The following is a 21,918-nucleotide window of genomic DNA, read 5'->3' on the forward strand; positions in this document are numbered from 1 at the left end:
TAAATAGATTAAGGATAATCTGACAATTTCCGCAAAATGCATTTTTATGCAAAATGTTTAAGCTTTTATCAAGGAAGCAAAAGCTAATGACCTTGAAAGATGAAAGTGTCGTGTATGTTGTCTCCGGTGAAAGTGTGTTAAATCAGGGACTAAAAGGTTAGGCTTGCAAAAGCTTCCATTCCCATTGATGTCCATAAAATTAAATGAAGGATTTAAATTTTGAAAGGAAGCTAAGCGTCAGTGGTGAAAGCTTTTCCTTTCATGACATTATTCTCCTTATCGACTATAAATGTTGCACAGCTACCCATCATTCCTCTGGTCAGAGTGCCGTTCATTCAATTATTCAATCCCAAGGCATTCTTGCAAAGAATTGTGAGTAAGTAGTGTCACTGCAGACCCTCTGTGCTTTGAAGATTGTATATGGAAATGAGACGGTGAATATAATTATTCCTTAATCCTTGAACCCTACCTCTTTGACCAAGCTTTTGGTCATCTAGCTTGATATCATCTTATGTGGTCCGGTGTCAAATTTTGTTTGATAACGCTTGTAAAATACCTTGGGATCTTTTATTACATTAAAGGTGCTATATAAATGCAAATTGTTGTTGTTTCACAGAGCTGGTTGAAACCAGGGGCTTGTTACAAGATCACTACAGTGCAGTTGAGAAGACAAGCTCTCAAAATATTTGTTGTTTCTGATATCAAGATCTTCCTGAAATACTTCTAGGCCATGCCTGGTTTTCTCTCACAGGTCCATGTTCATTGTGTCCACTTGCATGCAAGTATTGACTGATGCTTTGGACCTAAGGCACACAATCTCACACTTTTTTCTGTCACTGCCTAGCCCTGTTCTACCTCTTCATCTCCTTTTTGTTTTTTATTCATTTTTGTGGGATGTGGGCGTCACTGGCTAGACCAGCATTTACTGCCCATTCCTAATTGCCTTTGAACTGAGTGGCTTGCTAGGCCATTTCAGAGGGCATTTTAAGAATCAACCACATTGCTGTGGGGCTGGACCAGTGTCCCCAGAGCATTAGCCTGAGCTTTGGATTACTAGTCCAAAGTGCTATTCCCCAGTGCACCTTTTTTCTTGCCACAATCCCAATCTTGTTCCTTTTGAATAAGCCCACATCTTCCTTTGTTCTCCACCGCACCCACTATAACAATCATCACTGCCTCTGCCACACCAGCAACTCCAACTGCCTCATCCATTGTACCAACAATCATCTTTCCAGCTCGTTCTTCCAGGGTGAACCTCCATAACTAAGCTCCCCAATCCTCTTATTTCTTCCATTGCTCCCTGATCATCAAGCAAGGCTTTCCTCATATTGTCCTCCAGAAAGTTTGATCATCCACAAACCAGGCCTTCGCCATGCATAGTCTCATGATGGATGAATTAATTGACATCCTGATCCTGATGGAAACAGCGATGAAGAGAATTCTTTTTTCTCTGAGGGTTGTGCGACTTTGGAACACTCTGCCTCAGAAGGTGGTGGAGGTGGGGTCATCGAATATTTTTAAGGCGGAGGTAGATTCTTGTTAGGCAAGGGAATCAAAGGTTATCGGGGGTAGATGGAAGTGTGGAATTCGAAACACAAACAGATTAGCCATGATCTTATTGAATGTCAGAGCAGGCTCGAGGGGCTGAATGGCCTACTTCTGCTCCTAACTTGTATGTTCATATGTATGGCTTGAAGGTGGTAACTCCTTGTCCCAGCCTCACTGCCAGATTGTAACCTCCATCTTGTAACCTGTCCAAACTGTTGCTGGAGCTCTAGTGTCAAGCGCCATCTTGGTGTCCCTTCCCTACACATCTGGCACCTTCACCATTGAGTACCTCACCCTCCTTCATTCCTCCCACCTCTCAAAGTCATCATTACCTATATCCATCAAGCCTCACCGTTACTTCTTCACAGAGATCTCCTTCCTTTGTCACAGTACTGTGTAATTCCTTATCCTCCGTTGATAAGGTAGTGTTGTGGTTACGGTATGGGACTAATTCCACCATGACTGCTTGTAAAATTGAATTAAATATATCTGACAACTTGTGGGCTGCCAAAAGAAAAAATGACCATGATGCTTGTTCACTAATACCTTTCAGAGAAGAGAACCTGCTATGTCTAGCCTGTCTGACCTTACACCTGGATCCAGTTTATGCCCTCTGAAATGGCCTAGCAAGCCCCTCAGTTGTTTTTTTAAAAAATCGCTCAGTGGCCTATCACCAGCTTCTTAGGGCAATTAAGGATGCATAATAAATGTAGCCTTGTCAGTGCCATCTATATCCTAAGGGAAAATGAAAAGGAAAATATTTCAACCTACCCTAAGATCCTTCAGCCTACATTCTCCTGAATTTTTTGGTTTTGTGTCTTTTGTTACTCGTGGGGCTTTGAGAAGAGACTGCAAGCTCAGTGAAATTGCAGCAGCAGTGGTTCCATGGAACAGGAGCCTTTAAGGTCCTGACACACAAAGAAGGAGGAGAGATAAGGTGGGAGTAATGCACAAGGGAAATGCTCCAATATTTTGTTAGCCAGGATGAACTAGATTCCAGCAAATTAATATCAAAATATCAACCTAAAATGTGCAATAGAGGTTAAAAGAGCATTAAGGAAAAGCAAAAATATTTTAAAATAGTAATGAAGGAAGCAGGAAGATCTGAAAATGTAGAAAACCTGAAGTAAAAGATGGAAAGATTATATAATGTCTTATGAGATCTTTCAAACATCTCAAAGCACTTCACACACAGCGAATGATCTCGAAGTGCTAGGACTTGTTAAATAGACAAATACTGCCTAAAAAGCATAATTTATGATGAAAGAGAAATTTGGAAGAAACGGATGTAAAGGCTGTTTTTAAAAAAAAAAGTGCCATCATTTGGTTAACAGCACAACATCAAGTATGAAGCTGTTCGACTGTTGGAGGGTCAGGGAGATATCAGAAGCTTCCATTTCATGGATCACACATTCATTTTGGAAGGGAAACCAATTTTTTCTTTAAGTGGCCTTTGGGCAAAAGCCTGCATAATGGTCAGTCCCATCATAGACCAGATTAAGGTTCATGCCTCAAAAAGACCCACTACCAACCATGCTTTTGGATTGGCACTGCCAATATAATCGTAGTCTGACAGCATAACTGATATTATACCAAAGGTTGTAGGAGCAAATGAATGTTCTCCTGCACACGAGAGAAGCGGAGTAGTAAGTGAGGCAATGCAAAAGGAACTTTTGTTTTTTTTTGTAACAGCTTTAACTGGGAAATGTTCATGATATTTCTTTGTTGCTAATTGGAGGCTTGAGGGAGATACTTGTGATCCTGGAGATTAGTAATGCAATGGTAGTTATAAATGCATCGGGAATAAACGGTTTGCATCCAAAAGTACTTGGGGAAATCAAGTTTGAAGCAAGGGAAGCTGTAACAGAATGTTTTTCTGCTCAGTGACCACAGGAGTGGTACCAAAAGATTTGAAAAGATAGCAAGTAATCCCAGCCATTGTGGAGGTCACACAAATCAATAGCAGAAAAAATATGGTTGCGTTTATTGCAATAGAAGGCATTTAAATGCATTCAATGGAGAAAAACCATTAATTTCAGCAGGTTTGAGAAAGATAAATCACATCTAGTAAATCTTGTCGGATCCTAACAGAATTAAATGATAACGTACAGTGGGTGTTCCACAGTTTGCCTTTAAAATCATACTGTAAGAGATTATGGCTCAATTGAATCTCTCTTAAATAAAGGAACATGTAGAAAATTGTGCAATTAATTGATTAAATAACAGGATGTAGAATGGTGATTGGTGACAGTTTAAATTGGAAAGCTGTGACCAGCCAAATATCCCAGGGATTTCATAAATCTTAGAGTGACAAAGCACAGATGGGGGTACATTGTGCCTGTGCAGGCTCTTTGAACAAGCTATCCAATTAGTCCCACTCCCCTGCTCTTTGGTCATAGCCCTGAAAATTTTTCCCCTTCAAGTAACTATCCGATTTTCTTTTGAAAGTTACGATTGGATTTCTTTCACCACCTTTTCAGGCAGTGCATTCCAGATCGTAACTCACTGCATACATTTTTTCCCACATAATCATCCCTGCTTCTTTTGCCAATTACTATAAATCTGTGGCCTATAGTTACTGACCCTACTGCCACTGGAAACATTTTCTCCTTTTTACTTGATCAAAATCTTTATGCTTTTGAACACCTCTATCAAATCTTTTAACTTTCTCTGTTCTAAAGAGAACAACCTCAGTTTCTCCAGTCTCTCCATGTAACTGAACTCCCTGATCCCTGGTACAATTCTAGTAAATCTCTGCTGCACTCTCTCCAAGGCCTTGACATCCTTCCTAAAGTGTGGTACCCAGAATTGGCTGCAGTACTTCAACTGGAGCCTAACCAGTGTTTTGTAAAGCTTTAGCATAATGTCATTGTTTTTGTACTCTCTAATTATCTGTTAAAGCCAAGGATTCCAAATGCCTTTTTAACAACCTGTCTCAACTTGTCATACTGATTTCAAAGACTTGTGCACGTAAACCCCAAAACCCCTCTGTTCCTGTACACCCTTTAAAATTGGCCCATTTACTTTATATTGCCTCTCCTCTTTTCTTACTAAAATGAATACTTATTTACATTAAATTGTATTTGCTGTGAGTTTTCCCATTTCACCAGTCTCTCATGTCCTCCTGAAGTGTTACAAACCTCCTCCACTGTTCACTACATTTTGGAGTTTCTGAGCCCTGTTTACTCAAGTCCAGGTCATTAATAGAAATCCAGAAGAACAATAGTCCTAGCACACACTCCTGGGGAACACCGCTGCGTACTTCCTTCCAGCCTTAACCAACCGCTAACAACTACTCTGCCTCTTTTCTGTCCGTTAGTCAATTTTGTATCCACGCGCCAACTGCCGCATTACTCACATAGGCTTCAGGTCTATTTTGTGGCACTTTATCAAATGCTTTTCAGAAGTCCATATACACAGCATCAGCCAATGGCCCTCTCCATTACTTCATCAAAGAACCCAACCATGTTAGTCAAACACAAACTAAAAACAGAAAATGCTGGAAATACTCAGCAGGTCTGACAGCATCAGTTCTGATGAAGGGTCATCAACCTGAAACGTTAACTCTGTTTCTCTCTCCACAGATGCTGTCAGACCTGCTGTGTATTTTTATTATTTTCTGTTTTTATTTCAGATTTCCAGCATCTGCAGTATTTTGCTTTTGTACTAGTCAAGCACGATTTGCCTTTATCAATTCTATGCTGGCTTTCATTTATTCATTTTACTTTGATCCAACTGTTAATGGTATATAATTCTTTTTGTTGGATTGTGCAAAGTTTAGATGCTTTTGGGTTTGTGGTATTCACAGATATGAAAATGGAGTAAAAACAAGAAATGCTGGAACCACTCGGCAGGTCTGGCAGCATCTGTGGAAAGGGAGGCAGAGTTAACGTTTCGGGTCAGTGACCCTTCTTCAGATACGAAGACGGAGGGTCTTGTACAGATCTGTACGTTCTGTATGCATTGATGTAGTTTGGATCATTCCTTGGGTGGGAGCCTCAGGCTCAGCAAAGAAGGTGTTTCAGGAGGCTTGGGCATTGGGTGCAGTTGAGATTTGGGTGTAGTATGATTCATGAGACATTGCGCTGCTGGGTCCTTGCTGATTTTCAATCTGTCCTAACTCCTTTCAACTGTCTGGTGTCGCAGTAGAAAATGTTCCCAGTTGCTTTAATGACAGAATAGCTGTGGCGATTGGGTTCTGTCACAATTGGGAGATGTGACAGATGCTTCTCAGTGTTAAAGGCAAGAATTGTGCAAATCTACAATTAAGTTATTTTACTGGAAGTGCGAAAATGTTGAATTGCTTGTTTATTTTGCTGTACTTGTCGGTGGTTGAGCATTGGATCTGCTTGATCCATGTGTATTGATGTGTATTTGAGAAAGGACAGAAGAACAGCAGAGAAAGGGTTAACTTAAAGGGGGGAAAATACTGGCATGATCTTAGCATCAACAACAACTTGCATTTATATAGCTTCTTTAATGTAGTAAAAATGTCCCAATGAGCTTCACGGGAACGTAATCAGACAAATTTTGACACCGAGCAAAAAAAAGTTATCAAAAGCTTGGTCAAAGAGGTAGGTTTTAAGGAGCGACTTAAAGGAGGAGAGAGTGGTAGTGAGGTGGAGAGGTTTAGGTCGGGAATTCCAGAGCTTAAGGCCTAGGCAGCTGAAGGCATGACCACTCGTGGTGGAGCAAAGGAAATTAGGGATGCACAAGAGGCCAGAATTGGAGGAGCGCAGATACTTTGGGGGATTGTAGACTGGTGAAGGTTACAGTAATAAGGAGGGTCAAGGTATGAAGAATGAGAATTTTAAAACTGAGGCATTTGCTGTCCGGGAACTTTTTAGCAACAATAGTAAATACTGCTGAAGAGGGAAAGCTGCCTGTTAGTTCAATATTTTCTTGATTTACAGGCTATTGATTTCAATATAAAAAATGCATCATTTAATCTGATGGATCAGTTTACTGATTTAATTCTTATAAGTAAGGCTGAACTCTGACTACTATCTTTGAATGGTATTGTAATTGGTCAGAGAGATGACATAGTAGAAGGGGGCAGGTCGTGACTGCTGAAACACAATACACTGGGTAGATTGCACTGGAAAGTCCAAGTATCTAATAGGCATGTGACAGCCACAAACTGGGTGGGCTTTGTGCCAGGTCTGTGTACATGGTAATGCCGGGCTGGTTTCTGTAGCTTCCAGTACTGAAAAACTGGAAGTGAGTACACAAACCCAACATTTCAAAATATTTTTTTTCAAAAGGTAAGTAGAATAAGGGGAAGCTGGATAAACACATGAGGGAGAAAGGAAAAGAAGGATATGCTAATAGGGTTATATGAAGGGTGGGAGGAGCCTCATGTGAAGCATATCACTGGTATGGACCAGTTGGGCTGAATGGCCTGTTTCTATGCTGTAAATACTAAGTAATACAATGCAGAATATTTGCAGCTGCTGATAATCCTTTGAGACAAATCCATTAATAACATCCCTCCTTACACATTATCTTTGCAACCCTGTGCAGTCTTTTGCTCCAGCTCACACCCTTTGCTATTCTCACATTGGCTTACAGTGCAACCCTACCTGACCCCTCCCCCGCTCCATCCCGCTCCAGCATCAGTGAAGATTGTTCAACCAGCTCTCTTAAGCCACACTACCTTGCTACATCTCTCCCCACCTTCAAAAACATCCTCAAAGCTACCTCTAACTCCACTCCTGTAGTTAAACCCCACCTTCATCTGCCAATAAAACATGTTGAGAAGTTACAACCCAAAAGGTCGAAGTAAGTGAGCAGCGAGTTGTGAGCAGAACAATAAAAAGTAGCTGACAGAAATTGGTAGCACTCTTTTTTTTTTTGAAAGGAGGACCAAGAATATTTTTGCTCACCACAGCTTTGTTCCCTTTTGAAGGATGTTGGGCAAATTCAATAATCAGTGATAGAGCAGATTTAGATTTTTGTAGATTTAGAGATACAGCACCGAGTCTGTGCCGACCATTAACCACCCATTTATACTAATCCTACACTAAGATGGCAGGATCCCCAAAGACACATTGTACAGCGAGCTCGCCACTGGTATCAGACCCACCGGCCGTCCATGTCTCCGCTATAAAGACGTCTGCAAACGCGACATGAAGTCCTGTGACATTGATCACAAGTCGTGGGAGTCAGTTGCCAGCGTTCGCCAGAGCTGGCGGGCAGCCATAAAGGTGGGGCTAAAGTGTGGCGAGTTGAAGAGACTTAGTAGTTGGCAGGAAAAAAGACAGAGGCGCAAGGGGAGAGCCAACTGTGCAACAGCCCCGACAAACAAATTTCTCTGCAGCACCTGTGGAAGAGCCTGTCACTCTAGAATTGGCCTTTATAGCCACTCCAGGCGCTGCTTCACAAACCACTGACCACCTCCAGGCGCGTATCCATTGTCTCTCGAGATAAGGAGGCCCAAAAGAAAAAGAACACTAATCCCATATTTCTACCACATCCTCACCTGTCCCTATATTCCCCTACCACCTACCTATACTAGTGGCAATTTATAATGGCCAATTCACCTATCAACCTGCAAGTCTTTTGGCTGTGGGAGGAAACCGGAGCACCCGGAGGAAACCCACGCAGACACAGGGAGAACTTGCAAACTCCACACAGGCAGGACCCAGAATTGAACCCGCGTCGCTGGAGCTGTGAGGCTGCGGTGCTAACCACTGTGCCACTGTGCCGCACCTATCTTTTGACTTGAAAGCCATAGGTACAAATACCAGGGCAGCCTTCTCTTTTAAATGTGGCTGGCTTAAGGGAATTCATTGCTCATGTGGAAAGTATACATTCAGTTAAGTCAGGGATAGGAAGATTTGATGCTTCCAGCTCTCTGGTTGAATTGCTGACCAGTCAAGGCACAAAATTGTCAAAAGGAAACACTTGTATTTTGTAAATTCATTATCAAAACAATTCACACAATGAATCGCTATCTTTGGCCATGTAAGTGTTATATAGACAAACTTGGCAGCAATTCTGCAATAGGAATGTTCCCCCAATAAAATGACATTCATGGGCAGCCTTCAGCTTCAGTTTCAGCTTTCATCTTCTTCTGCTTCCCCTGTCTCCCTATTCTAGAATACATGATGACTAAAAGCTTATGTGAGTGAAACAAGGGGAGAAAGTTGATCCAATGGGGCTGTGGCTCTGAGGGTATCACAGTATCGACTCTGGTACTTGCACCATATACAGGGTGTCATGTCTTGACTCAGTGGCTAGTACTCTTGCCTCGGAGACAGAAAGTTGTGGGTTCAAGATCCACTCCAGAGACTTGAGCACAAAATCTAGGCTGACGCTTCAGTGCAGTACTGAGGGAGTATTGCACTGTCAGAGGTGGTGTATTTCAGGTGAAACTTTAAACCGAGCCCCCATCTGCCCCCTCAAGTGGATGTAAATGATCCTGCAGCACTATTTTGAAGGTGTGTCCTGGCCAACATTTATCCCTCAATCAACATCACTAATGAAGATTATCTGGTCATTATCACATTGCTGTTTGTGGGACCTTGCTGTGCACAAATTGGCTGCTGCCTTTCCAACATGACAGCAGTGATTACAGGTCAAAAGTACAAAGAACAGCACAGGAACAGGCCACTCGGCCCTCCAAGCCTGCGATGATCTTGATGCCTGCCTAAACTAAAACCTTCTGCACCTCTGGGGACCGTATCCCTCGATTCCCATCCTATTCATGCATTTGTCAAGATGCCTCTTAAACGTCGCTATCGTACCTGCTTCCACCACCTCCCTCGGCAGCAGGTTCCAGGCACACTCCACCCTCTGTGTAAAGAACTTGCCTCGCACATCCCCTCTCAACTTTGCCCCTCTCACCTTAAACCTATGCCCCCTAGTAACTGACTCTTGCACCCTGGGAAAAAGCTTCTGACTATCCACTCTGTCCACGCTGCTCATAACTTTGTAAACCTCTATCATGTCGCCCCTCCACCTCCGTCGTTCCAGTGAAAACAATCCGAGTTTATCCAACCTCTCCTCATAGTACTTCATTGTCCATAAAGCTCTTTGGAATGTCCTGAGGTCATGAAAGGTGCTATAAGTTTTTCTTTATTTTACGAGTAAGGTTTTGATAGAGCGGATACAGAATGTTTCCACTTGTGGGGAAGAGCATAACTGGAGACCATCAATATAAGATAGTCAGCAAGAAATCTAATAAGGAATTCAGAAGAAAGGTCTTTCCCCAGAGAGTGATGAGAATGTGGAACTCGCTAACACAGGGAGTGGTTGAAGCAATTAGTATAGCTGCATTTAAGGGGAAGCTAGACAAACATATGAGGGAGAAAGGAATAGAGGGTTATGCTGATAGATTTAGATGAGGAAAGATGGAAGGAGGCTCAAGTGGAGCATAAACACGAGCATGGATTAGTTGGGCCGAATGGTCTGTTTCTATGCCGTATATGCTATGTAATTGGAGAAGTGCAGTCACGTACGAAATGGATGGGGAGTGGACCTTGTTGCTGAGTAAAGTGATTAACAGCCGAGTGTAAAAGAAAGAAATGCTCGCATTCTCTATCACCTCATCACACCTCTCAGAAACATTTCGATTTGGCATAATTTGAATTGCCTGAAGTGAAATGACTGTTATGTAGTTAAGCATGGCAACATTTTACACACAGTGAGATGGTACAAAGGCTTTAAAAAAAGAATGACCAGTTAATCAGCTAAAGGAGGACTGTTTGCCAAAAGATCAGGAGAAGTTCCCACTGTTCTTTGATTAATAATTGAGTGTCACTGCATCCAACAGTGTAACAATCCATCTACTGCATTGGAGGACGAGCCTAGTTTGTATATTTAAATACTTGAGTTGCAACTTGATCTCATCCTTCTGACTCCAGTGGCAACTGAGGCCAGCTCAGTTAAACAGATTTGCTCCTGTTCACATCAACAAGGACGCATTCATTTTAAAAAGAATTGCATTTGATGTGCTGATTTCAAAGGTTCAAAGACACTGAAGTACTACAGGTGATGTAACTGCTAAAATGTCCCAATTACCAGATCATTGGTACAAAACAAAATGGCTAAATACAGACAGGAATAACTGGTAAATGGGAAGTTTTGCATCTAAGTGGATGTTTCTGTTTGCTGTGTCAACACTCACTAGTGCCAACAGTGTAATGACCCATTCAAAAAGGTGCTGATCCAATGTTGTAATATCTTTCTGATTGGTTGTCAGTCTGTTGCCCAATCACCACATCCTTACCATGGAAACCATTGCAACCCAACAAGAACGTTTGCATATTTTGAGGAGCAGGATGTTTCTATGATTTAAAGCAGATTGCGCCAAGCACGTCATATGGTTCTGTCTCTATCGGTGTTGCCACCCGCGCCCTCCCCACCCCTAGTATCTCAGCTGCCTGGTGCTAGTTCTTCATGCATGGGCCTAGCTGGTGACTGCCACAGGGTAGTTGACTCTGAAAATCGTCATTCCCCATTGTCCTCACTCTCTCACTCATCTCTCCCTCACTCAACCATCTTGCCCACCCACCCCATCTCCCCATCCCCCCCTCGCCCACTGCTTCCCTTCCGCCCCCCCCCACCCCCCGGCTGCAACGCTTCCTCCTGCCCCCCACCGGCTGCATCGCTTCCTCCCCGCTTCCCCCCCCCCCCCGCTTCCCCCCCCGCTTCCCCTCCCCCCCCGCTTCCCCCCCCGCTTCCCCTCCCCCCCCCGCTTCCCCCCCGCTACCCCTCCCCCCCCCGCTTCCCCTCCCCCCCCCGCTTCCCCTCCTCCCCTCCCCCCCCACTGCTTCCCCCCACTGCTTCCCCCCCCCACTGCTTCCCCTCCCCCCCCCACTGCTTCCCCTCCCCCCCCCACTGCTTCCCCTCCCCCCCCCACTGCTTCCCCTCCCCCCCCCACTGCTTCCCCTCCCCCCCCACTGCTTCCCCTCCCCCCCCCCACTGCTTCCCCTCCCCCCCCACTGCTTCCCCTCCCCCCCCCACTGCTTCCCCTCCCCCCCCACTGCTTCCCCTCCCCCCCCCACTGCTTCCCCTCCCCCCCCCACTGCTTCCCCTCCCCCCCCACTGCTTCCCCTCCCCCCCCACTGCTTCCCCTCCCCCCCCACTGCTTCCCCTCCCCCCCCCACTGCTTCCCCTCCCCCCCCCACTGCTTCCCCTCCCCCCCCCACTGCTTCCCCTCCCCCCCCACTGCTTCCCCTCCCCCCCCCCACTGCTTCCCCTCCCCCCTCACTGCTTCCCCTCCCCCCCCACTGCTTCCCCTCCCCCCCCACTGCTTCCCCTCCCCCCCCACTGCTTCCCCTCCCCCCCCACTGCTTCCCCTCCCCCCCCACTGCTTCCCCTCCCCCCCCACTGCTTCCCCTCCCCCCCCACTGCTTCCCCTCCCCCCCCACTGCTTCCCCACCCCCCCCCCCCACTGCTTCCCCTCCCCCCCCACTGCTTCCCCTCCCCCCCCACTGCTTCCCCTCCCCCCCCACTGCTTCCCCTCCCCCCCCCACTGCTTCCCCTCCCCCCCCCCACTGCTTCCCCTCCCCCCCCCCCCACTGCTTCCCCTCCCCCCCCCACTGCTTCCCCTCCCCCCCCCCACTGCTTCCCCTCCCCCCCCCCACTGCTTCCCCTCCCCCCCCCACTGCTTCCCCTCCCCCCCCCACTGCTTCCCCTCCCCCCCCCACTGCTTCCCCTCACCCCCCACTGCTTCCCCTCCCCCCCCACTGCTTCCCCTCCCCCCCCACTGCTTCCCCTCCCCCCCCACTGCTTCCCCTCCCCCCCCACTGCTTCCCCTCCCCCCCCCACTGCTTCCCCTCCCCCCCCCACTGCTTCCCCTCCCCCCCCCACTGCTTCCCCTCCCCCCCACTGCTTCCCCTCCCCCCCCCACTGCTTCCCCTCCCCCCCCACTGCTTCCCCCCCCCACTGCTTCCCCTCCCCCACCCACTGCTTCCCCTCCCCCCCCCACTGCTTCCCCTCCCCCCCCCACTGCTTCCCCTCCCCCCCCCCACTGCTTCCCCTCCACCCCCCACTGCTTCCTCTCACCCCCCACTGCTTCCCCTCACCCCCCCACTGCATCCCCTCACCCCCCCCCCACTGCATCCCCTCACCCCCCCCCCACTGCATCCCCTCACCCCCCCCCCACTGCTTCCCCTACCCCCCCCCACTGCTTCCCCTACCCCCCCCCACTGCTTCCCCTACCCCCCCCCACTGCTTCCCCTACCCCCCCCCACTGCTTCCCCTACCCCCCCCCCCCACTGCTTCCCCTACCCCCCCCCCACTGCTTCCCCTACCCCCCCCCCACTGCTTCCCCTACCCCCCCCCCACTGCTTCCCCTCCCCCCGTCCCCTCTTTTCCCCCCCCCGTCACCTCTTTTCCCCCCCCCGTCACCTCTTTCCCCCCCCCGTCCCCTCTTTCCCCCCCCGTCCCCTCTTTCCCCCCCCGTCCCCTCTTTCCCCCCCTCTTTCCCCCCCCCGTCCCCTCTTCCCCCCCCCCGTCCCCTCTTTCCCCCCCGTCCCCTCTTTCCCCCCCGTCCCCTCTTTCCCCCCCCCGTCCCCTCTTTCCCCCCCCCGTCCCCTCTTTCCCCCCCCCGTCCCCTCTTTCCCCCCCCCGTCCCCTCTTTCCCCCCCCCGTCCCCTCTTTCCCCCCCCCGTCCCCTCTTTCCCCCCCCCCGTCCCCTCTTTCCCCCCCCCGTCCCCTCTTTCCCCCCCCCGTCCCCTCTTTCCCCCCCCCGTCCCCTCTTTCCCCCCCCCCCGTCCCCTCTTTCCCCCCCCCCCGTCCCCTCTTTCCCCCCCCCCCGTCCCCTCTTTCCCCCCCCCCGTCCCCTCTTTCCCCCCCCCCGTCCCCTCTTTCCCCCCCCCCGTCCCCTCTTTCCCCCCCCCCGTCCCCTCTTTCCCCCCCCCCGTCCCCTCTTTCCCCCCCCCCGTCCCCTCTTTCCCCCCCCCCGTCCCCTCTTTCCCCCCCCCCGTCCCCTCTTTCCCCCCCCCGTCCCCTCTTTCCCCCCCCCGTCCCCTCTTTCCCCCCCCCGTCCCCTCTTTCCCCCCCCCGTCCCCTCTTTCCCCCCCCCGTCCCCTCTTTCCCCCCCCCCCGTCCCCTCTTTCCCCCCCCCCGTCCCCTCTTTCCCCCCCCCGTCCCCTCTTTCCCCCCCCCGTCCCCTCTTTCCCCCCCCCGTCCCCTCTTTCCCCCCCCCCGTCCCCTCTTTCCCCCCCCCCGTCCCCTCTTCCCCCCCCCCCGTCCCCTCTTTCCCCCCCCCCGTCCCCTCTTTCCCCCCCCCGTCCCCTCTTTCCCCCCCCCCGTCCCCTCTTTCCCCCCCCCCGTCCCCTCTTTCCCCCCCCCCCGTCCCCTCTTTCCCCCCCCCCGTCCCCTCTTTCCCCCCCCCCCGTCCCCTCTTTCCCCCCCCCGTCCCCTCTTTCCCCCCCCCGTCCCCTCTTTCCCCCCCCCCGTCCCCTCTTTTCTCCCCCCCCCCGTCCCCTCTTTTCTCCCCCCCGTCCCCTCTTTTCTCCCCCCCGTCCCCTCTTTTCTCCCCCCCGTCCCCTCTTTTCCCCCCCCCGTCCCCTCTTTTCCCCCCCCGTCCCCTCTTTTTCCCCCCCCGTCCCCTCTTTTTCCCCCCCCGTCCCCTCTTTTTCCCCCCCGTCCCCTCTTTTTCCCCCCCCGTCCCCTCTTTTTCCCCCCCGTCCCCTCTTTTTCCCCCCCCGTCCCCTCTTTTCCCCCCCCCCCGTCCCCTCTTTTCCCCCCCCCCGTCCCCTCTTTTCCCCCCCGTTCTCTTTACCCCCCCGTTCTCTTTACCCCCCCTCCCCCGTTCTCTTTACCCCCCCTCCCCCGTTCTCTTTACCCCCCCTCCCCCGTTCTCTTTACCCCCCCTCCCCCGTTCTCTTTACCCCCCCTCCCCCGTTCTCTTTACCCCCCTCCCCCGTTCTCTTTACCCCCCTCCCCCGTTCTCTTTACCCCCCCCGTTTCTCTTTACCCCCCCGACCCCCGTTCTCTTTACCCCCCTCCCCGTTCTCTTTACCCCCCTCCCCCGTTCTCTTTACCCCCTCCCCCGTTCTCTTTACCCCCTCCCCCGTTCTCTTTACCCCCCTCCCCCGTTCTCTTTACCCCCCTCCCCCGTTCTCTTTACCCCCCTCCCCCGTTCTCTTTACCCCCCTCCCCCGTTCTCTTTACCCCCCTCCCCCGTTCTCTCTACCCCACCTCCCCCGCTCTCTCTTCCCCACCTCCCCCGCTCTCTCTTCCCCACCTCCCCCGCTCTCTCTTCCCCACCTCCCCCGCTCTCTCTTCCCCACCTCCCCCGCTCTCTCTTCCCCACCTCCCCCGCTCTCTCTTCCCCACCTCCCCCGCTCTCTCTTCCCCACCTCCCCCGCTCTCTCTTCCCCACCTCCCCCGCTCTCTCTTCCCCACCTCCCCCGCTCTCTCTTCCCCACCTCCCCCGCTCTCTCTTCCCCACCTCCCCCGCTCTCTCTTCCCCACCTCCCCCGCTCTCTCTTCCCCACCTCCCCCGCTCTCTCTTCCCCACCTCCCCCGCTCTCTCTTCCCCACCTCCCCCGCTCTCTCTTCCCCACCTCCCCCGCTCTCTCTTCCCCACCTCCCCCGCTCTCTCTTCCCCACCTCCCCCGCTCTCTCTTCCCCACCTCCCCCGCTCCCTCTTCCCCACCTCCCCCGCTCTCTCTTCCCCACCTCCCCCGCTCTCTCTTCCCCACCTCCCCCGCTCCCTCTTCCCCACCTCCCCCGCTCCCTCTTCCCCACCTCCCCCGCTCCCTCTTCCCCACCTCCCCCGCTCCCTCTTCCCCACCTCCCCCGCTCCCTCTTCCCCACCTCCCCCGCTCCCTCTTCCCCACCTCCCCCGCTCCCTCTTCCCCACCTCCCCCGCTCCCTCTTCCCCACCTCCCCCGCGTTCTTTTCTCTTTTCCCCTACCCGCCTCTGTTCTCTTTTCCCCTACCCGCCTCTGTTCTCTTTTCCCCTACCCGCCTCTGTTCTCTTTTCCCCTACCCGCCTCTGTTCTCTTTTCCCCTACCCGCCTCTGTTCTCTTTTCCCCTACCCGCCTCTGTTCTCTTCCCCTTCCCCTTCCCCTTCCCCCCCCCTCGCCCTCAAGCAATTGGGAATAGCGATTTGGGCCAATTACTAGCAGTAGATTTTCATTATTAGTAATCGTAGCATTAAATGATTGACGCTAAACTGTGCTCATTTAAGATAGCCTGTCAGCTAATCAGCTTTTTATTTGCTAATTTTCCACACCTGTCCACCTCTCTGTTACCACAAGCAGAATTTATTATGTGAATTTAAAGATGTGTTTTGATTTTCATTGATACCAGGTCATTTTCGAAGCAGTGATCTCAACAGAACGAAGAGGCTACATCGGAATCGATGATTTGATGGTCTTAAATTATCCCTGCTGTAAGTAGACAATCTCTTGTGTTTTTCTACTGTTGCAAATAACGTTGTTACAACAACATGCAAAAAAGCCTGAGGAGAGAGATGAGACATTTTTACTTAGTGAGTTATGATCTGGAATGCACTGCCTGAAAGGATGGTGGAAGCAGACTCAGTAAGGATTTTCAAAAGGTAATTGGATAACTATGTGGTATGAAAAAAATTTGTAAGGCTATGGGAAAAGGCAGGAGAATGGCACTGATTAGATAGCTCTTTCAAAGAGCTTGCACAGACACAATGGCTGAATGGCCCCACCTGTGTTTTGTCATTCTATGCTTGTCCAAGGACCCCACATGGCCAACTGTGAAATGTTGATGGAGCTTTTTTTTCACTCATAAGCAGAAGAGGAGGTCATACTTTTATGTAAACAAATTGCTTTAAACTGTTCAAATACTTTCCCAGACTATTGATAGAGGCTAGTGTGCTTTCCTTTTCCCTTATTTTTAGTTTGGGTTGGCTATCTGCCAAACTAAAGGTGTAATACAGCAGTGCAAAAAGTGAAATCAAACCTGTGGCTCATTTCAATTTTCACTTGTATTCTGTGAATTTCATTTTGCAAGTAGCCCCTTCACGCTGGAGAAATAATGTGCTTTTGAAAAACAAATTGAAGGCCTGAGGCCTATGCAGCAGAAAGCCCTAAAGGTTGAGAAGAATGGGAGAGAAGACCAGAAAAACAACAAAATGGTGGTTAATTGATGCCAAGGTTAGGGTTTGAACCCTGTAGCTTGTTAGGGGACATTGAAATGACCGAAAATAACTACTACTTTTCATAGTTCAGAGATCTTGGTGGTAAAACCGGCATGGACACTCTGGGCCGAATGGCCTGCTTCAGTGCTGTAAAATGGTTACAGCACAGAAGGAGGCCGTTTGGCCCATCATGTCCATGCTAGCTCTCTGCAAGCGCAACCCAGCCAGTCTCACTCTCCTGCCGTTGCCCCATAGCCCTGCGAATTTTTCTGTTCGGATAATTATCCAATTCTCTTTTGAAAGCCACGATTGAATCTGTCTCCACGTTTCTACATTTCTAAAAACTGGCTCCAGCAGAGTAAAGTCAAGCAGAGTCATTGCTGAAATATTGCTTGCCTGAACGAACCTGAAGCTGCCTGCATTTCCAGGTTTAAGTCACCACCATAGCTTGGACAAAAACATGCCTTAGAAATAGGAGTGCAGCAAAATCAAGAGGGGTGGGTGTCAGTGGTGATAGGTGGACGGAAACTGGACTTGAGACCTGCAGCAGTGGTGGTGGTTGTCACTCTGGGGCCTTCTGGCAGTTGTCTGAAAATAAGCAGCCACAAGGCCTCCAGCCTCCTTCGATGCTCCTACTGGTTTTGAGAGGTGATGGAGCAGGGGTAGGGGTGGGGGGTGGGGGGTGGGGGGGGCGGTGGGTAGCCCCTTCTCAGGTTCTCCCCTCTAAGACTTGTTTTAATTCTAATTCCCAGAAAGCCATGGGACAGTGTATGCTCAAATTGCCCATGGGTGCTTCCAGTGGGAAATGCTCCTGGACTCTGAAGAAAATCTAGACATTAATCCCAGGCAGTGGCCTAGCTGGAATATTATTGTATGCCTGGATATCGGGTGAGAACGGGGTTGGGCTTGACCCTGTTGCCTTCCGTGGCGAATAGCTGGCCAATGCTCACTGTCCAGGCATGCCATGAAGAGTGACTACTGGAACCACAATAACTAATACTTGCTGCTCATTGAAGTATGACGTGGTTTTGAATATATAACAGAAGTTAATCATTGCACATCAGGAAATAATTTAATAAACTGTTGTATCCATCCACATGTCTAAATTTGGTGGGGTGGGGGGGGTGCGGGGAGGGGGCAGGGTTGTCTGACAGCTGTAAATCAAACTCCATCTTTTGTTTCTATTGATCCATACCCAACAGCACAAACACTCTCCACATAGGGCTCGCACATGTAAATAGGCTCAAATATCATTCTTGCCTTTTCCTTCCAAATCTGTCCCTGTAAAAGATGCAAGTGCTATTGATTTCCTGTAAATAGGGCTACTAAACACAGAAGAGTGAACTCTTCCACCAGCACCTAGGGAGTAACTGAAGAGTTAATTTCCGCACTCAGGGTGGGAGGGTAACTAAACTGTAAATCATTTGATGCAAAAGATTTTTCTTTATTGGACACCTTTCTGTTGTGACATTGTAAATTACACCTGGCTGCGCTTTGCAAAAGTTGCAAATGCTTCATAATTCATTCATGCAGTCAGTGCCTTTTGATTTTCAACCGTTTTGCGAATTACCAGCCGATTCTGAGAAATTCAGGTTACTGCCGACCTTAGGAGGGTTATTGTTTTCCGCAGCGTTTTACTTTCATCGAGCCTCCTAATAATAATGTTTTAATTGACTAGGGATGACCTTGTCCACAAGTGTAGCCACGTTATTGACAAAGAAAACCTAATTATTCTCGGTGACAAGAAAAATAACCAGCTTGCTGCAGCTCTAACGAGTGAACAAAGGGACAAAGCATGTTTAGTCAGAGCTGAAAACTTTCTGGCTTTCTGTAATCTATGCGGAACGTGTCAATTTTAGTGGGGAGAAGAAATTCTGAACGTGCTCAATTAGCGATCACAGTATATTTCAAGATATTTACCTAGATTATAATAATGTGGCCTTGATATCTAGAGGATGACTTTCACCTCCGTCTTCTTTCACACCTACCATCCTTATGCTTGAAATTAATAAAATTTCATACAATGGTGGGACTTCCTCTGAATATCGACTTGCCACACAAGTGTAGATCAATCAACACACCATTAATATATTGTTTGCCTTTTCTCCATGACCTTCTGGTCAGTCATTCATAAGATCATAAGAACTAGGAGCAGGAGTAGGCCGTCCGGCCCCTCGAGCCTGCTCCGCCATTCAATAAGATCATGGCTGATCTTTTCGTGGACTCAGATCCACTTACCCGCGCTCTCACCGTATCCCTTAATTCCTTTATTGTTCAAAAAGATATCTACCTTAGCTTTAAAAACGTTTACTGAAGAAGCGTCAACTACTTCACTGGGCAAGGAATTCCATAGATTAACAACCCTCTGGGTGAAGAAGTTCCTTCTTAATTCAGTCCTAAATCTGCTCCGTCTAATCTTGAGGCTATGCCCTCTTGTCCTAGCTTTACCTGCTAGTGGAAACATCCTCTCTACTTGTATCTTATCTATTCCCTTCATAATTTTATATGTTTCTATAAGATCCCCCCTCATTCTTCTGAATTCCAATGAATATAATCCCAATCTACTCAGTCTCTCCTCATAAGCCAACCCCCTCAACTCTGGAATCAACCTAGTGAACCTCCTCTGCACCCTCTCCAGTGCCAGTATATCCTTTCTCAAGTAAGGAGACCAAAACTGCACACGGTACTCCAGGTGCGGCCTCACCAGTACCTTATACAGCTGCAACATAACCTCTCTGCTTTTAAACTCAATCCCTTTAGCAATGAAGGACAAAATTCCATTTGCCTTCCTAATTACTTGCTGTACCTGCAGACCAACCTTCTGCGATTCATGCACAAGGACACCCAGGTCCCTCTGCATAGCAGCATGCTGCAACTTTTTACCGTTCAAGTAATAATCCTTTTTACTGTTACTCCTACCGAAATGAATGACTTCACATTTTATTCCATCTGCCAGACCTTTGCCCACTCACTCAATGTATCTATGTTCCTCTGCAAAGTTTCACAGTCATCTGCACACTTTGCTCTGCCACTCATCTTCGTGTCATCTGCAAACTTTGACAACCTACACGTGGTCCCCAACTCCAAATCATCTATATAAATTGTAAATAATTGCAGTCCCAACACCGATCCCTGAGACATACCACTAGTGACTGATTGCCAACCAGAATAGCACTCATTTATCCCCACTCTCTGCTTCCTATTAGTCAACCAATCCTCTATCCATGCTAATACTTTACCCCTAACGCCATGCATCCTTATCTTATGCAGCAGCCTCTTGTGCGGCACCTTGTCGAAGGCCTTTTGGAAATCTAGGTACACCACATCCACTGGGTCCCCATTGTCCACCTTGCTCGTAATGTCATCATAGAATTCCAAAAGATTTGTCAAGCATGACCTGCCTTCCATGAACCCATGCTGCGTCTGCCCAATGGGACAATTTCTATCGAGATGCCCTGCTATTTCTTCCTTGATAATAGACTCAAGCATCTTCCCCACTACAGAGGTTAAGCTAACCGGTCTATAATTCCCCATCTTTTGTCTACCTCCCTTTTTAAACAGTGGCGTCACATCTGCTGTTTTCCAATCTGCTGGGACTACCCCAGAGTCCAGTGAATTTTGGAAAATTACCGCCAGTGCACCTGCTATTTCTCCCGCCATCTCTTTTAGTACCCTGGGATGCATTCCATCAGGGCCAGGAGACTTATCAATCCTTAGCTCCATTAGCTTGCCCAACACTACCTCTTCCATAATAATGATTGTTTCCAGGTCCTCACCTACGTCCGTCTCTTTGTCAATTACTGGCATGTTATTAATGTCCTCCACTTTGAAGACCGATACAAAATACCTGTTCAATGCCTCGGCCATTTCATCATATCCCATAACTAAATTCCCCTTCTCATCCTCTAAAGGACCAACGTTTACTTTCGCCACTCTTTTTCGTTTTATATATTTATAGAAACTTTTGCTATCTGTCTTTATATTCTGTGCTAGTTTTTTCTCATGTTCTATCTTACTTTTCTTTATAGCTCTTTTTGTGGCTTTCTGTTGACCTTTAAAGTTTTCCTAATCTTCTAGTTTCATGCTGTTTTTGGCCACTTTGTATGCCTTCTCTTTCAATTTGATAGCCTCCCTTATTTCCTTAGACACCCATGACAGATTACCCCTTTTCTTCCAGTCCTTCCTTTTCACTGGAATATACTTTCGCTGAGCACTTTGAAAAATTGCTTTGAAAGTCCTCCACTGCTCGTCAATTGTCCCACCATAAAATCTTTGTTTCCAGTCTACTTTAGCCAAGTCCTCCCTCACTCTATTGTAGTCCCCCTTGTTCAAGCGCAGGACCCTGGTATTGGATTTTATCTTCACACTCTCCATCTGTATTCTAAATTCAACCATACTGTGATCACTCCTTCCAAGAGGATCCCTAACTATGAGGTCATTAATTATTCCTGTCTCATTACACAGGACTAGATCTAGGATAGCTTGCTCCCTCGTCAGTTCCATTACATACTGTTCAAGAAAACTATCACGGATACACTGAACGAACTCCTCCTCAAGGCTACCCTGACTGAGCTGGTTCGACCAATCTACATGTAGATTAAAATCCCCCATGATAATTGTCGAACCATGTTTACAGGCATTAGTTATTTCTTTGTTGATTGCCCGGCCCAATGTGATGTTATTATTTGGTGGCCTATAGACTACGCCTATCAATGACTTTTTCTTCTTAGAGTTTCTAATTTCCACCCAAATGGATTCAACCTCATTCTCCATAGAACCTATATCATCTCTCAGCACCGCCCTGATGTTGTCCTTGAATATCAGAGCTACACCACCTCCCTTACCTTCCTGTCTGTCCTTCCAATTAGTCTGGTACCCCTGGATATTTAACTCCCAGTCGTGACCAACCTGTAACCATGACTCCGTAATGGCTACCAAATCATATTCCTTCGCGATGATTTGTGCCGTTAACTCATCAACCTTGTTACGAATGCTACGAGCATTCAGGTAAAGTGCCTTTATGCTAGCTTTCTTACCCTCATGATTTCCAACATCTCTAATAATAACTCCTGAGTTATCCTTCCTTTCTGCTTCTTTCATAGTCTGCCTTGAACTTAAACCCTCCTGCACACATGTTAACCTGCTGCTTACCTTTTTATCTACCATCATACTCCCTGTCGTTTTCCCTTTCCCTTCCCCCCGAGTCACTAGTTTAAAGTCCTAGAGACCACCCTATTTATCCGTTTCGCTAGAACACTGGTTTCAGATCAGTTCAGGTGGAGACCGTCCC

At 48.6% G+C, this 21,918-nt stretch overlaps 1 protein-coding gene across 10 annotated transcripts in view; it reads left to right on the forward strand.

Annotated features, from left to right (window-relative positions):
- The window catches only part of ptprub (protein tyrosine phosphatase receptor type Ub), an 833,961-nt gene that overhangs the window by 488,617 nt on the left and 323,426 nt on the right, over window positions 1-21,918 (forward strand). For all 10 annotated transcript variants that reach the window (XM_068011591.1, XM_068011594.1, XM_068011592.1 and 7 more), the window contains one exon: window positions 15,824-15,905. In XM_068011591.1, the coding sequence (XP_067867692.1) occupies window positions 15,824-15,905 (82 nt within the window). The remainder of the gene's footprint in view (window positions 1-15,823; window positions 15,906-21,918) is intronic.

This window comes from Heterodontus francisci, chromosome 31, assembly GCF_036365525.1.
Source record: "Heterodontus francisci isolate sHetFra1 chromosome 31, sHetFra1.hap1, whole genome shotgun sequence".
NCBI classification, from domain to species: domain Eukaryota; kingdom Metazoa; phylum Chordata; class Chondrichthyes; order Heterodontiformes; family Heterodontidae; genus Heterodontus; species Heterodontus francisci.